General features: G+C 45.0%; 1 protein-coding gene across 5 annotated transcripts in view; it reads left to right on the top strand.

The window, feature by feature from the left end:
• Positions 1 to 14,948, top strand: part of PLCB4 (phospholipase C beta 4) — a 985,968-nt gene that overhangs the window by 897,440 nt on the left and 73,580 nt on the right. For all 5 annotated transcript variants that reach the window (XM_069234144.1, XM_069234142.1, XM_069234140.1 and 2 more), the window contains 2 exons: positions 930 to 995; positions 14,705 to 14,820. In XM_069234144.1, the coding sequence (XP_069090245.1) occupies positions 930 to 995; positions 14,705 to 14,820 (182 nt within the window). The remainder of the gene's footprint in view (positions 1 to 929; positions 996 to 14,704; positions 14,821 to 14,948) is intronic.

Genomic DNA, 14,948 nt, shown 5'->3' with positions numbered 1-14,948 from the left:
CCTGCTCAAAGCAGGCGTTAAAAGGAGGCATACCACTGTTTTCAATGGGCCTCAATGGGCTTTGCAGGATTAGCGTCAAAGTTTTTGTTGCTAATCCTGCAAAGCTCTGAATTATCATCAAAAATTGGTGACGCTAGTTCTCCTAACTATTGCCACGGTGCACTGGATATTTGATACAGCGCACAGATGGTGGCGTTAAGGGATGCTTAGGAGCACAGGATTTATTAAATCAGGGCCTCAGTTTTTAAATAATCAATTTCCAATAAATGGAGTTGGGGTAACAGGCTAATGAAATCAAATTGTTTTTTTTCTTCTTCATAAACAATAAACCAACAGACGATCTAGCGAGAATGCTATCTATAGTAACTCTAAAAGGCCACTAAGTACATACAGGATAGAGATAGTCTAGTAAAGGTGTTGCTAATACTCGTTAGGATGCACGTTGTTCCTATGACTTAAAAATCTGCAATCAAGGTAGATTCCAGCAGGTTTTCAAATTTTTCAAAAATGTTTTTAACTCCCCAGATTTTAAACTCCCCAGATTTTCTATTGAAGTTAACCGTATCCAAGGAAATGCACTGTATATTATGCACATTATTGCACTGCAGTATGTTTTTAGTCCTTCAGTTCAACTACTACTCATTTAGAGCATATATGGCTTTGGTCAAAATACCGACCCCTGGGTTACTACAAAGCATTTAGAGCAGAAGGAAACCTTGTGAATAATACAAAGACAGATTACGTTATTTTAGCTGCACAGTCATTCACAACTCTGAATATGTGAGATTTTACATGCATATACAATTTTATATCCTAGATACAAGTATATAGCAGCAGAATTTAGTTTTAATTAGAATGCTTCAATTGAAACTGCTTTATTAGTATTTTATTTTTCCTGTTAACTGGCGAATTGAATGCTTGTCCTTTAGGCTTACTTGAAGCAATTGAAGAAGCATCAAAAAGAGCTGAATTCTTTGAAGAAGAAGCATGCGAAGGTAAGTCATTCATTGACAACAATGGATAAAATATGTTATAACACAACAGTATCATGAGCTCAGTACATTTAATCCTTGTGACTCTTTTATTCTTGGCAATTTTCAACAGTTGGATGACGTATATTTGAGTTTTCATACTTTCTGTTGCAGTATGAATGAATGGCAATTTGTGTAGAAGGTGGGGACACTAATGCACTTGAGCAGTTCTGTGGGGCATAAGTGTTGCAGATGCATCAAGTGCATGAATCCAGAAAGTATATTCTCCTACCGTTTGAGTCTAGAAGCTGGCTAACTACAGTTACCATTCCGCCACCTCTTTTGATTGATTTCTCTTGCTTTTTTCCTATTCTCCTTAATGCAGCTAAAACCAATCTACAAGGCCTGAAAGACCACTGGGAAAAATGACTAAGGGCCTGATTATGACTTTGGTATTCCGACAGTTGGACCACCAAAGCCGCAGGGAGGAGGCCGCCGTCAAATGGGCGGCCTCACCCCCGTCGTATTACGACGTTTTTGCCAGTCAGCCTGGTGGAAACAGTGCAGCAGCATCGGCCTCGGCTCCCTTAGGGAGCCAAGGCCAATGTTGTTGCACAAAGCACCCTCAGAATGCAAACTGTCTACATAGCAGACAGTGTGCATTCCAAGGGTGTTGGCAGGAGTGCCCCTGCAATGGCTTTCCAACAGCACGGCGGTCCTGAACTCAGCCCTGCCGTGGCTGACCATGTCTCGGACCACCGCCAACCCATCGGGATCCCAGATCCTGTCTCCTGATGGTCTGACCACCTGGATCATAATCTGGTGGTCAGACTGCCAGGAGTGTGGTGGTCCAACTCGTAATGTAGCCCTAAGCCTCCCTCAGTGTTTGGAAATAATAGACTGCAGCACGGGTACAACCGTGAAATGGAAGCATGACTGCAGCTGTACAATAATCAATAATCTTCTGCTTTCACTAAACTCTAAGCTCATATGGTACCTTAGGCCTGGGATTCTCAAATAAAAGGCACAAGAGCAGAGTTTCTATGGTGTGTCTATTTAGGCCATGAAAGGTACTGTACCTGGTGGTCCGCATGACTCCGTGGCCAGCGCCGCTGGTGTCGGCTTGTTGGGAACGACTCCATCACGACGCCGTGTTAACATCTCATCGAAGCATTTTGTGTTTCTAAGTGCTATTTTTTAATGTAATTTTTAAAAATGTATAACTTGACTTGCGTATGTCGGATTTTTGTCGTTTTGGTCTTGTTTTGTTTAGATAAATATTTCCTATTTTTCTAAACTGGTGTGTCATTTTGTAGTGTTTTCATTAAGTTACTGTGTGTGTTGGTACAAATACTTTACACCTAGCATTCTGAAGTTAAGCCTACTGCTCTGCCAAGCTACCAAGGGGGTAAACAGGGGTTAGTTGAGGGTGATTCTCTTTTACCCTGACTAGAGTGAGGGTCCTTGCTTGAGCAGGGGGTAACCTGACTGTCAACCAAAGACCCCATTTCTAACACTGTGCATGAAGTGGGCACGAGTTATAGTGACACAATCCTAACTATAACTACCCAATGGGCAACCGCCAATGGGATAAATATATGATTATAGCTGGGGATTTAAGAGTAGTAAATCTATACATCTACCTCTCTCTCTCCCTCACTCCCTCCCTCTCCCTCTCTTCACTGAAAAAATAAATATTACAGGGATGTCATTGTTAGGAAATAGAGTAACAAAACATTGAAATTCACTTAAAAAACCAAAGGTTGCAGGGACGTTATAGTTAGTCTCCCGTTTTAAACATACATTACCATTGAGATTTATCTCAAGTAACTTTAACTCGTGCCCTAATGTAACTAAAACTCGCACCCCGCCATGAACAGTTTTTTCATCAAAAAGTTTACCTCAAATATGACATTGATATTATTACTGATGTTAAAGCTGTCATGAGTGCCATCATTTGTGGGGTGATTAGCAGTGCATGGTGAGGGCACAAGATATAGTCACCTTGGTTTTGTACGTTTAAAATATAAGCCTAGCTATAACTTACCTGTAACGTTTGTGTTTTTTAAGTGAACTTCTATGTTTTTTTAATTCTATTTCCTAACTATAATGTCCCTGTAACCTTTGTTTTTTTCAGTGAATTTCTATGATTTTTTAACATAAAGTAATATTAATTACTTCACATTAATCCAACCACTGCTGCACACATCCTTCGGCCAAGCGTGGCAGCAGTTGGCCACAGGGCTTGTGGCCAGGCCCAGCAGCCAACCTCTATAACAACCCAACTCCCAGCCTTTGCATGGCCTTTGGCTGTGGGCAGAAGGGTTGGTGCAGGACCTGGTCTGTGGCCAGGCCCTGCAGCCAACCCCTATAACCACCCACCCCTTGTCGCGCATGGCCAAAGGCCGTTTGTGGCAGAGTTGGCCGCACGGCTTGTCCTGTGGCCATTTGCTGAGGCAAACCTCCCTAACTACCCAACCACACATTGTGCATAGCCTTTGTGCCACGGCCTGCCTCTTTGGCTGTGAGAATAGATGTGACAGGGTGTATTTGGGTGTGAAAGTGTCTGTCTGGATGTGAAATTGGGTGCGTCAGTGTCTTATTGGGTCTGTGAGTGGGTGTGTCAGTGTCTGTGTGAGTCTGTGAGTGGGTGCATGAGGGTTTCAGTGGATCTTTGAGTGGGTGCGAGGGTCTGAGTGCAGCTGTGAGTGGGTGCATGAGGGTCTGAGTGGGTCTGTGAGTGGGTGCGCGAGTGTCTGAGTAGGTCTGTGAGTGGCTGTGTCAGAGTATGAGTGGGAGTGTGAGAAAGATTGAAAGAGAGAGAGAAAGAGAGTGAGCGAAATAGAGAGGTTTTTAGGCTTTGATGAACAATATACTTAGAAAGAGATATTTGTGGACGAATTGAAAAGAAAAATTAAAAAGAGTGAGATCACCTTTCAGTATCAACCTTAAACTTTTGAAGTTAACAAGAAATCAAAGAAGGAAAATGACCAGAGGCACACCTGGAGCAGGTCCCTCAACTTTCAGTGTGAGGGTCTGTGACCTTAACCTTTAGGCCACAGGTGACTCCTTACTGTAATGCTTCCAGACATACCTATGACAGTCATACCACACATGTGATTATAAAGAAACTTGAATGTTCCATCACAAGGAAGGTTTAACAGTCAAAACACTAGTAAATAAACAAACACACTGCAAAGCAACAAAAGGATTTGACCCGTCAGCCCTCTGCGTGACAGTGCAAGACCTTGACCATTAGGCCAGAAGTGACTATGTTCTGCACCCAAGCATAACTATAACATTCGTACCAAAAAAATTGCTGGTCTAACTATGTGAAGTCATTGCATGGAGAGACCATTGTAGTGACAACCTCTTTCTCTCTCTCTCTCTCTTCCATCTCACTTTGGGATGGAAGAGAGAGAGTGACAGGACCGTGAGGAGCTTCAAGGCCCCTGCGGTCCTTGCCGGCTACCCACATCCTGCGGGAGCCGGCATTGCTCCCACAAGCAGGGAGCTGCTTTGAATAGCAGCTCCCTGCTTGTGGGAACAATGTTTTCATCTGTTTCCTACATGCATATTTGCATGCAGGGAAACAAATGAAAAATCCACTTTCTGCCAGTGGGGGCTGTTTGACAGATCCCACTGTTAGAAAGCAGACTTTGGGGCTCACTATGAACATGGCGGTCCAGACCGCCATGCTGGAGGTGGCAGAAATCACTGCCACCGGCATGGCGGTCTGGAAGGCCATATTATAAACAAAGGAAGACCGCCACAGACGCCCCTCCGCCACCACGAGGCTGCCGCCGACAGGCAGCCTGTTAATGGTGGATTTCTCTATCCGACAGGGCTGTGCTGCAAGCACCGCTGCCCTCCGGATAAAGAACCCTTGTTCCTCCAGCCTTTCCCTGGTGGTTTCCCCCGGGGGTCCCCTGCACTGCCCATGCACTTGGCATGGGCAGTGCATGGGCCCCCGTGCACAGCCTCGTCGTGCACGTCACTGCCCGATTTACGGGCAGTGATATGCGCAACGGGTGCTGCTGCACCAGCCTCACTGCACCTTTGGAGCCGTCAGCAATGTCCTGGCCCAGCATTCCGCTGGGTCTACTGGCGAAAACACTGTTTCCACCCGCCAGCCCAGTGGAATGTTTATTATAGGGCCTGGGGGGTCTTCTACGGGCTGGCGGTCTGTGTTGAGACCTCCAGAATGAACACGGCGGGGAATCCCGTCGTGTTTATAATGACCCCCTTTGTCTGTTTTAGCTTGGTGGGAGCTGTTAGCTCCCACCAAGCAAAAGCAAAGAGCTATGTCCCGGGGTGGGGAGGTGGCAGCCACCAGGGCTGCTGGTGTGGCCCCCCGCATTCATTTTCTATTCGACCCTCGGGAGGTGGCAGTCCCTGGGGCTACGTGGGGGAGCGGGCGGCCCCCCCTGCGTCCATTTTCTATTTTGCCCCTGTGAGGTGGCAGTCCTCGGGCTGTGGGAGCTGTGTGGCCCTCACATCAATTTTCTATTCCACCCCAGGAAGGTGGCATCCCCCAGGGCTGCAGGGGGCCAGGCAGCCCCCTGCATTGCATTTAAACTTGTGCCCTAGGGAGGTGGAAGTCCCCAGGATTGTGTGGGGGCCAGGTGACACCCCCCTCGCCCCCCCACCGCTTTGGAGTTAAACTTGTGCTCCGGGGAGGTGGCAGTCTCCGGGCTACGGGGGGCAGGCAGGCCCTTTCCATTCAAAATGTCAATGCCTCTTGAACCTGGCCCACCGGGGGGCTTCTTAAGAACAAGCGTGGCAGCCTGCGCTTGATTTTTTTTCAAATTTTCCTGCAATTTAGCGACGTCATTGTCAAATCGCACGATTTTATTTTTCTTTTTAAAGTGTTTTTTAGCCTTGGGGTGTACCTCTGGGACCCCAGCACCAGAGCTATGTGGTCAGGGTGATTCTACCCTGGCCCCTTGTCTTATTTTGTAATTTTTTGGGGGTGCCTCGGCTGAAGCAGAGTCCTAAGATGGCTGCCAACACTTCCTGGTTGAAGTGTTGGCAGTCAGTCAGAGCTCTGCAATTCCCTGCACACAAGCTTTTATTATTCGTGAAGTTGTCGCAGCCCGAGATATACAAATGTGGATTTCCTTTAATATATAAAAAACTATTGAACAGATTTACACCAAATAATTGAAAGAGTAATCCGCGTACGGACAGCTAGCTTTCAGCCAAATTTGGTGTAATTCTGTCCAGTGGTTCGGACTGTAGTCGTGTGCAAAGTTCCTATGGGAATTCACATGGGAAACACATGTTTTTTGACACACACACCCTTTCTCTCGGACCCTTCTTGACGAATCACCCCAAAACTTACTGTGCGCAACGTGAGCACCAGATCACCTCAGACAGACCATCTCACTTACTACACAGCAGTAATGGGACATCCACCCCAGACATGCTTCATAGCCAGAAACAACACACGTATACTAACAAACAAATGCGCTAAAACCCACAAACCACACTTGTGCCACACTCCAATCAGACACTCCTAAGAACGTGCCACCCATCCACCCAAGATGACCACAGATGACCCCCCCTGCTATTGAACGCGACATTCAGTGTTCACATTGCACACAGCAGCGATTTAGGGAATTGCCAGAACAGGATTCCTAAAAAACATCATCATACCTCCGGTCAAGTTCCACTCTGCGAGGAAAACTTAAATCCATTGGGGACACCATTTCCAGGTGACCCACGGCGCTACTGATGGCAGATGTGGCATCTACAAATACTGAGGAGTTGAGCACTTGAGACAATGATATTGACAGCTGAATTGTGCACAGTGGTGTGATTCCTCTCCTGAGGTGTGTTTTTGTAATCTTCTTTCATACCGTCCTCTCTGTAGGGGGCATATCTTAGGCAGTGACAAATATCCGCACGTGTGACAGGAGAGAATTAATGTTGTTGTTCAGCGAACACCTCCATGCCGACGATCACCCACTCGTCCTCTCACCCCGTGGTTTTCCTACGCTGGAACAGGTGCTGTAAGGTGTATTTTAAGGTTTCACATGCATTTGTTCCAAATACATGTGTAGGCCATGCTGACTATGACATGTTTCTGATGCTGTGGGCACAAAGATCTCCCGCATCTGAGGGCTGTCAGTGCAGCACAAGATGACACGGGCGGAGCCTGCCTTTTCTTTGAAGGGGAGGCAGCAGATGCTGGGACTCATTTTACATTCTGGTGCTGCCTCCGAAAAGCACTGAAGCGTCCCCGCCAGTGTTCCTTTGTAGTGGATTAAATTGAATTACTGTTTTACTGCTAACACTCCAGAGAAGCTGCAGTAGGTTATTACTGCGGCTATTGGAAATCACAAAAGACGGTACTTTGTTTAAAAAAGAAAAAAGAAAAAGCCTTAGAAAGCGCCGCAGTATACTGTGTCATGCTCCCCACCTCTTGACTGTTATGAAAATGAAATATATTAGCTTTGTGCATTCAAACATAAAGTTGAATTTGATGCAATACACACACATTCAACCACAAAAAATACTGAAATCCTTACCTGTAAAAAATGATAACGGGAAATATGTTTCTTCACTCACTCGAAAAAAACATAATAAAAAGGTGATTTGCCCTTTAATTAGAATAGTCTGATCACGTCATCTCATCTCCATTCATTTATGCTAGCTCTCGTCATTCAATTTCATCTGAAACGTAGTAAACGTCATGGATGATGCAGTCCTCCCGGATAAAAATATTCGTTATATAGTGATACCATGAATTTGATGAGTCGATACTATACCTACATTATACCTACAACTTCATTTGTCTTAGGCAAGACCAATTCCGACATACCATGTGGTGTGGGACGTAAAGCTTTGTACCTTGAAAGTGGGAGCACACACCTAAAGTTTTTCCCTCCAACAACTATAACAACTTATACAGTGGCTCAACATGACCTTTGTGATGGTCCAATGAGCATAATCAATAGATCGTAATGTGCATAACACCTTTATTTGGACAGCATGATGGTGCAGGGAGAATGCAGATGATCCCTTTGCGGTTTATAAGGTCCCCTCTTATGTTCCAGAAACTGTCTTTAGTCTCAGTATAAACATACACAAATACACAATGTTTGAGGCTGGGGTTATTAGTAGGGATAAGTATACACCACTAGCAGGAGGGCTACCCCAACATAAGATCCAGTAAAGGCCTCACTACATTAGGCCCTATCTCAACCCCTGGTAACTGGCAACAAGCAGGCAGGCTTAACTTAGAAGACCAGTATGTGAAGCATTTAAATACACCAATACAGTAAATAAGTAAGACACAACATACAATAAAAAATCGCATACCAATTTATAAAAATAAGAAATATTTTTATCTTTAAAATGACACCAAAATGACAAAAATCGAATATGGGGAACCAGAGATATGAATTTTAAAAAATTAAATAAAAAAATGTGTTTTCTAATGTTTAAAGGCCAGTAGCCAACCGGGGGCATCTGGTCACACTAGATGGAGCCATGCTCGGGTACACTGAGTGGGAGGCCTCAGTCAAAATTTTACCTTCAGACTTAGGTCCTCATTCCGACTAGGGACACTATGAGCATTTTCTGGCGGTCTCACCGCCACAAAAAAGCTGGAGGAAAGGTATCCTGGCGACCGGACGTTGCGTTCCTGTTGCCGGGATACCCCCCTAAACACCTCCGCATGCACCTACACACAAACAATCACACACAAATACACCCCCACTCACGAACACACACTCACAACATTCACCCCATAGACACGCATACATACCCATACACATCACACATGCACTCATTCACTCTCCATCCCCCTACCTCCTCCCTTCAACAACATACATACATGCATCTGCACGCACTCACACCCGTTTACCCCTTACTCATTCACCCATGCACACACACCACCCACCCACGTCCACCTGCATACACATACGCACGCACAATCACTCCCCCCACATTCATGACACGCATACACACACTCACACACACCCATTCACATACACCAATCCCCCTCCCCTTGCACTTGACATTTACCTTGTCCGACGAGGTGCTCCTCCGCGAGGGGATGGGATCCGGTGCTCCCACCTCCGGCACCACATGCCAGAAAAAGACCACCACACAGAATTACTGGTCATAATTTTGTGGGTGGTCTTTTTGTGGCGTGGCGGTGCCAGCAGTGGACCAGCCTAAGCACTGCCAACTGCCGTAATCAATGCCGCCAGATATCTGACCACCTTCTGTGCAGATATCCGGTGGCAGTCATAATACGGCAGACAGAAGACCGCCAGCACTAGCGGTCTTCCGGGGGCCACGGCAGCAGCGGTCTTGGGAAAAGACCGCCGCAGTCAGAATGAAGGCCTTAGTCATTTTTCTGGAGCTTTTGCTCTCATTGTCGGGTAGGCTCCTGATCAGGCCAGGATCCAATGCAGTGCCATTGAGCTGATTTTCAGTGGGTCCCCAGTCAAATCTTTGAAGTCTCATCGATAGGGAAAAGCTCCGGAGCTTCAGCAGGACAAACCTGAAATTTAGGCCAGGTCATGGTTCGTCAGTGGTGGCTTGACTCTTGTCAACGGGTCGGCCTCCTTATGGACTGTTTTCCAAAAGTTGCTCCAAACTTCTGCAAACATCTGGAACTTTTCCTGAAGTACCCCTTGAGGGTTCAAAGTGTGGAAAACTCAAATCCAGTGGTGTAAAAACTCTCAGATGTTTGGATCAAAATTCCCTTAGTGCACCCAGCCAAAACCTTAAAAGTCCACAGACACACTCTATGAAGGGGACTTTTTGTGGATACGGGGCAGGAAAGCTCTGTTAACCTGTTGCATTCAAGGAGTCCACTCCTTAATCCTTTTAGAAGCAAGGCAAAGTCCTCAGTGCTGTAGTTCCCAGTGTGCAGTAGGAGCAGTCCTTCAGAGAGCAGTCCTTTGGGCGCAGACCGAGTTCCACCAGGGCAGTTCTTCTCCTTGTAGTTTTAAGCAGCAGATCTGAGTTGCTATGCAGCTCTCACATATTTATTCAATGGTCTGTGGGGACAAGCAGGGGGTCACCCCTGTCCAATAAAATGCAGGGTGCCACACAAAAGCCTGACAGCTTCCTCCAAAGTGTGGCATATTCTAGTCCCACAAAGCACTGCACTTTTTAAATACAAGATGGTCGATTCCTCTCCAGCAGAATAAGACCTGGCTACCCCAACATACTGGTGTAGCTCATTTCCATTACCGCCGCCTCCAGACCGTCTGCGAATTCCTTACCTTGGCCTGCCATCTGGTTGTGGGGTACTGACAGAGGGGGTAGTCCTGGCTGGCATTCCCTTCTGTCCTGTTCTCTTTGAAGCCCAGTTTTAGTTGCCCACAGCACCCTTTCTGCCCTGCGCTCTGCAGCTGCAGAGCTCCCTCTACCCAATAACCTCTGCTGTATGCAGGGCATTCATCACCTCATCAAAGCAGCTTAGCTAATCCTGTTAAAGCTGACCAATCAGGAGAGGCTGCTAGAAGGATGGATTTTGGCTCACAGAGAAGAAAGCCTTATAACCTATTTTCTGTAAGTGCTATGATAAATTCAACCGTGGCAAGTTGTTGGATTTATCATTACCAGTCTTTTGAGTTCTTGAATGACACATTGAAGCGAAGTATCTGCAATCGGGAAAATGAAATGGGCAGTTATTTCCTCACCAGGGCATATAAAACGTATTGTATACTGTACCTGCTTATAGTTACATGGCACCCCACCTCTGGGGACCTAGGGGAGACCTTAGAGGTGACTTTTATATATAAATAAGGAAGAATTACACTTTGGAAGTAACTTTAATTCCAAAGTCGAATTTGCACACAGTTTACTTTTTAAAGACAGTCTGCAAGGTATGGATGTCTTTAAAAATGACAGACAGCATGCAACACAGCAGTGCACATTCCAGTGCAGGAAATGTGCTGGTCATCTAAACCTCCCTGCCCTATTATGTAGTAGGGACTTATAGGTAGTTTGCATCCCCCTTGCCCTATTATATATTAGGGACTTACAGGGGTCTGTCAGTGCCAATTGCTAACCAGGCCCAGCCCCTGGGCCTGGTTAGCAGAGCCCAGGGCACACTCAGAGTCAGTTACCACCAGTATCAGTCAGGAAAGAATGGGGGGACCAGGCTAAAAGTGATACACACACACACAGAAAAACATGTATGTGCACTCACTCAATTTGAAAAATGTATAGAAATGACACACACACACAGGAACATGTATGTACACGCATATGAATTGGAATAGTATACATACTACTTACACAAGAAAATATATTACTGAGATCAGGAGGGCACATGTAGTCCAGGGATTAACCCACTTTATTCACTCCTTCAGGGAACACACAAATAATTGATTTAGGATTGAAAATCTCTAAGGCAGTAGCCCTGTACCGCCTGCTGCTCTTTTCAACATTTCTGACTGACTCAGTTTGTTTTTCTGCACAGGACATCAATGTCATGACATTCCAAGAAGGTGCTTTATATATTTTAGAAACAATGCTCCTCCCATCAAAGTGGTTGACTGTATTGGAGATGGGTTTCATCCATTTTGAACTACCATTTAACATGGGGAATTACCAACCTCATGTCCAAGTTGTGATGTGATCTGTGGATAGCTGCAACTGAGAAATGCAGACAATTTTACCTGCACTTCAGGTGGGGGGTTGCTGCCTCTGGGACAATACCTCTGACTGGGGGTCCCCCACGTATATGTGTAGTCCCAAGGAATGGGACACCATGTTAGGATCTGTCTCCCTTTGTCCTTTTGCCTGTCCCTCTGCTGTCCACTCCTCTCTGCGTGCCTGCACAGGACAATTTAACCAGTTTGTTGCGTGTCTAGATGGATTCAACAAAACCTTCAGTGGAACATTGACAATCAATCACTCAATCAATCAAAGCATTTGTAGAGTGCACTACTCATTTCGGAAGGTCGAAAGGCGCCAATGGGGGGGGGGGTGCTGCTACTGATCGAACAGCCAAGTCTTGAGGTATCTCATGAAGGTAAGTAGGTCCTGTGTCTGTCACAGGTGGGTGAGAAGAGTGTTCCACGTCTTGACAGTCTTGACAGTGACTGTGGCCAGGGAGCCAGGGAAGTAGCAACAGCTATAGTTTTAATAAAAGGGAAGTGCTGTCTGTTCATTACCACCCCATTCGTCATGGCTGGGAAAGCCAGCAAAAGCTGAGACACAGCATCTGATTGACTGTAGAATTGTCAAAGAGAAATATGCAATCTGTGATGGGAATGCCTCCTATCATCAAGGAGACAAAGACACTTTGAATGGTTTTGGATGTTTGTTACTATATGACTAAGCTGCACATCAAGTAAGATGAACTTGAGCTTGACTTGCTCACCCTCAAATTTCAGGTGGTCCAACAGTTCTGAGCGACTATTTATTCTGATAACAGCTGCCAGTGGCTGTGAATATAAGATGGTTCTGACAGCCAGATAGGTGTTCTGTCCTGTCATAAAGCAGAGACTCTGTGAAGTTGCCAAGTGGAAGTTGCTTTGGGAGCAAGCACTGTCCATGGCAGTCTTCCTCCCTCTCATGCTGCCCAAGAAGCTGCATGTGCATCCACTCAATGCTTCCCCATGGCCTGGCCGTCCCACTACCTCAACCGCAGAGGCCACAACTCCCCTTAGGAGATTGCACACCAGGCCAGTCAAACCATATAGCTAGAGAGAGCTGGTCATGCTGATGTCAGCACAGAACTAGAAAGACTGGAAAGATCTGAACAGCAGCAGAACTTTTTGAACTCACCTCTGCAGACCAGAAGCTATTTCTAGTTCACTGTATTGATCCTAAGCATTTCAGTAACCCCCTTTGCCAGAGTATGTAACTGGTTCTGCAGCAGTCACAGTACAGTCAGTTTGTTTCTACACTGATAATTAAACTGAAAGTAATTTATTGCTGGGCTGCATTGCTTTTGCTACACTATTGGTTGGTACACTAAATAAATATCATATTGAGTCATTTAGACTTGTGAGTCTGTGTAGAAAAGAATGCATTAGTCCTATCTGTTTTAGCACTTTCTGCGATCAGGAACTGAATGCAAGTTCCACCTACTCCAGTCTGTGAACAAGGAGTTACCAACAGGTTTTAAGTGGCGATGTCTGCACAGTGCAAAACAATGTGTAAGGGGTAATACACAGGAAAAAATGCTTCCCCGTTGAAGACGTCCCCTCCAACATCATTCCAGACATCTTTTTTCATGCCTAGAACCATGTACACCAGTGTTGTCCCAAACATGAACAATGCTGAGATTTCTCCCAGCACATCAAGGAGATTACATTTTTTCCTGAAAGACAAACCCTCAACTTGATGCTCTATGTTTAAAAAACAAAAAAATGGCAAGTGATCTATCATGCCACCATGGCAGGGCAGGCAAGGCATTAATCTTTATTTTTTACCCAAAGTGCTCCCTCCATGTTGGCAGAAGCACTTTCCCAAAAAATCCCCCAAGTGCTGGCCAGTGACTCTAGATTGAGTGGGATGGCCTCTACTGAGCCCAGGGCACAAATGAATGAGCTCCAGAATAGTTCTAAGTCTAAAGGTCACGGTCATAAGCTTGCACTGTTTCCACTGCTCACTGGCGTGTCCTCTGGCATACCACCATACCATCATAATTGCAAAATCGGCCATATAACACGCCTCTGTTTTATGGCTTGAACCCCTATTTCACCCCTAAGTTGTTAATTATGACTCCAGTTGCCCTATTCTTCAGCAATAACCTTATCATGATACAGTAAAAAAAATTAAGGGCCTGATTTAGATATTGGCGCATGGGTTACTCCATCACAACGGTGACAGATATGGCATCTGCTGAAATCTAAATCCCATGGGACATAATGGTATTTAGATTTTGGCGGACAGGATATCAGACACCATTGTGATGGAGTAACCCATCCACTGATAAATAAATCAGACCCTAAGACTATTTTTAAATGTACGTTTGTGTAAACAGTACATTCTTTATCGCTCAAGTGTCTTGCTGTTTTTTGCTTGTTTCATGTACCCACAACCATCTGCTGTAGGTGTAATCTGGCATTGCTACCTTTAAGAGGAACTGGGGGACCTGTAGTGAGCTTTAGGCTTAAATCTGTTTGAGTACCATGAAAGCGGTTTTAACGTAATAAGCCTTTACATTCTTGTTTACATTTATCTGGCTAGAGATTTCATTAAAACATGGTGGTGTATGGTCTCCCACTTTACAACAGTCCTCAAAGCCTATTAGGCATAGTTTCCCTCCTTGATTTACTGCCAGCAACTTTTGGATTATGAATGTTTAGGCTGTTTGCATTTGCATTTGCTGACCAGTTGATAGCATTCTGGTATTGCACAGGTCACTAACGCACATACACTGTAATGTCTTTACTACAGAGTATTTTTACAAATGATGACTATATACGGTGTGTCCTGCTGCAGCCTTGGTGCTGTTTGAGTCAGCCACCTATGTGCTTCAAGTCAACAAAAATAAATATTTCAGACTTAATATAAGGACCGTACAATTGGTACCCTCCAACCCCCAAAAAAGCTCCATAATATGCTACCAGATTTAGAATTCTGAACTAATGTGTAAACAGTTGTGATTTTGGAGTTTACTGGGACAATGTATAATTATGGGGCTTATACAATGTTAAATACATATGATAACCGTATAATTGCATACCTTTTTAACAATCCTGTTAAGTAAATGTGTTTCATTGTCAGGAACTACTCTCTTCCAGGAACACAGTATAATGCAGAAGTTGCACTGTACGCAAGTTGATAAAATTGTTGCTCAGTTCAATAAGGAAAAGCTGTCCCAAGAGAAAACTTTAGAGAAGTCAATCAAGAGGAAAGGGTAAGACTAATACTTTGAATTCGAAGATGTTGATGACTTTTAATAGATGTAAATCTATTTGGTCCAAATAAATCTATGGTGTGTTTTTTGTTTATTAAAAAATGATCAAAATATGGAATCTGATTAGC

This window comes from Pleurodeles waltl, chromosome 5, assembly GCF_031143425.1.
Source record: "Pleurodeles waltl isolate 20211129_DDA chromosome 5, aPleWal1.hap1.20221129, whole genome shotgun sequence".
NCBI lineage: Eukaryota > Metazoa > Chordata > Amphibia > Caudata > Salamandridae > Pleurodeles > Pleurodeles waltl.
Note: the sequence above shows the minus strand (reverse complement) of the source record. Positions and strands in the feature narration are given on the sequence as shown.